Here is a 2,148-nt window from a genome sequence, read left to right on the forward strand (position 1 = left end):
TATATATATATATATAAATATATAGTAACTATGCCATTTTTAACTTTTGCCCATTTTGTAAATCCACCTTACTGAAAAGGTGATTTGTTTAGTTTAGGCATTGACCATTTAAACTTTTTATTTGTTTTGGTATATTTCTAATTCTGCATGCAGATCTTTAAGTGTACTTTTGTCTGTAAAAACCTACATTTAGTTTTTTTAAAATTTGTATATGGCCTTGCAATTTATGTTACAGCTTGTATAAAGTATATATTCACTAATATAGTATCTATTTTTACTCAGGTATTGCTTTTTATTGTTAAAAGCCTAAAATAGGGTTACATTGATTTTTTTCAGATGGAAGCTCTGGGGTAGAAGAAAGTCAGTTTACTGAGGTATTAAATAATAAAATACAACAGCTTCATGAACACATAAAAAAGAGTAATACTTTTACAGATATTATTCAGCAGTTTCCATTTAACATTTTTCAGGACATTCAAACTGTCCCAATTAAATGGAGATTTCTCACTTGTTGCCTCATTTTTATTAAGCTTCTTCAAAGAGCATTAAATACAGCATCACAGAAAGATTCCAAAACAAGCAGCAATTTCAAGTCTTCAGAGAACCAAAAGAATATTTCTTGTGGTCCTCATGATACATTAAGTGTTAGCCAACATAAAACTGTAGCTCGATGTGTCCAGTTTATATGCGGACTGGGAATAATTCCAAGCCTTCTCAGAGGTGTAGGAATCCCTTTAGAAAGAAGAACAGGATTTAGCCAGCTTCTTATAGAATCTACAGAGGTTTGGCCACCATGGAAAAAACATAGACGCTTAGTTGCTTGTGTCATCATATTAATAGATTGTTTAAGTAACTCAACTTTGGGTTCTATGATTCTAAGCCAACATGCTGGAGATCTCCTTGCTGCGCTCATCCAGTTGTGTTATGCACCAATCAAAAAGGTATATATTATCAAATTATTTAATATATTTAGTGCCCAGTTTTTGTTTACTTAAAAATATTGATACTTTAGTTTAGATACATAATAAAGACATTTACAATGAAATGAAAACTTTAAGTGATAGATTGTATATTTAGAGGAGCATTTTTTTGTTTTTAAAACATTCTGGATACATACCATTGTAAGATGTATTTTGAATGCTGTAATTTGTTTTTAGCTAGATGAAGCCATGGGTGATTGATGATAACATTAAGTTTGGAAAGTTAAAATAGGCCTAGAACTTCCAGAAAACTAAAGATGTGTGACATAAAATGTTTCAGCACTTTTGAAATGAGATTATAAATAAAACATTTTGTAAAGTATAGAGTTAGTTAAGTTGAAAAGTTAGTTGAAATAAGAGTTATTGCACTGCTATGTACAACTAAATGGATTTATTGTACGTCAGTTCTAGCACTGTTGTTAGTGAGATATAACGTCATTTGTAGGCCCTAACAATATACAACATTTTACAGCAGTTACAGTGTGAATGCCTTTCCAAACTAATAAAGCATGATTATAATTAATTATGCTTGTCATTAGGCATTTGTATTTAGCTTATTATATTTTTAACACTGCATTCTTTATCTAGTCCCTTAGGAATTTTAAAAAATTAAGAGCATATAATAATACTATTCCAACAACCATACTATGTTTGCCACATCAATTGCCAATGGCTTGTTTTACTCAATTCAGAGCTCAACAGGTTGGCTGGGACAAAAAAAACATTTGTGGTTAGAACACTGTTTATGTAAGTCATTTGTTACAAAAATAATTGTTGTTTTGTGAACATCTTTTCCAAGCTGACTAGATAAAGAATGCATTGTTAAAAAAAAAAAATAGACATAGTACTAATGTCTTATAACAAGTGTAATTTTACAGCAGTGTTCAGCTCCAAGCTTGTAGAAATGTTTAAAGGAGGAAATGAGCTGATTTCATTTAGTTGACTGGATCTTGAATTGTTTTCACCGGATAATTCAAAAGAACCAATTAAGGAAGCATAACATTATAACAGTATAAACTTAATGCAAATACCTTCTGATTTTCTGATTATCATTATTATGATTTCTGTGTACTTGAATTCTGATAAGATGCATTTTCTATTTTGGGATTAGTAAGTCTAATACATGACCATTCTGTTATATATATATATTATATATATATATTTATTT

General features: G+C 29.7%; 1 protein-coding gene across 3 annotated transcripts in view; it reads left to right on the forward strand.

The window, feature by feature from the left end:
• Positions 1-2,148, forward strand: part of LOC106462106 (transport and Golgi organization protein 6 homolog) — a 124,848-nt gene that overhangs the window by 18,359 nt on the left and 104,341 nt on the right. For all 3 annotated transcript variants that reach the window (XM_013921992.2, XM_022389245.1, XM_022389244.1), the window contains exon 2: positions 337-941. In XM_013921992.2, the coding sequence (XP_013777446.1) occupies positions 337-941 (605 nt within the window). The remainder of the gene's footprint in view (positions 1-336; positions 942-2,148) is intronic.

Source organism: Limulus polyphemus, unplaced genomic scaffold, assembly GCF_000517525.1.
Source record: "Limulus polyphemus unplaced genomic scaffold, Limulus_polyphemus-2.1.2 Scaffold1096, whole genome shotgun sequence".
Taxonomy (NCBI): Eukaryota; Metazoa; Arthropoda; class Merostomata; order Xiphosura; family Limulidae; genus Limulus; species Limulus polyphemus.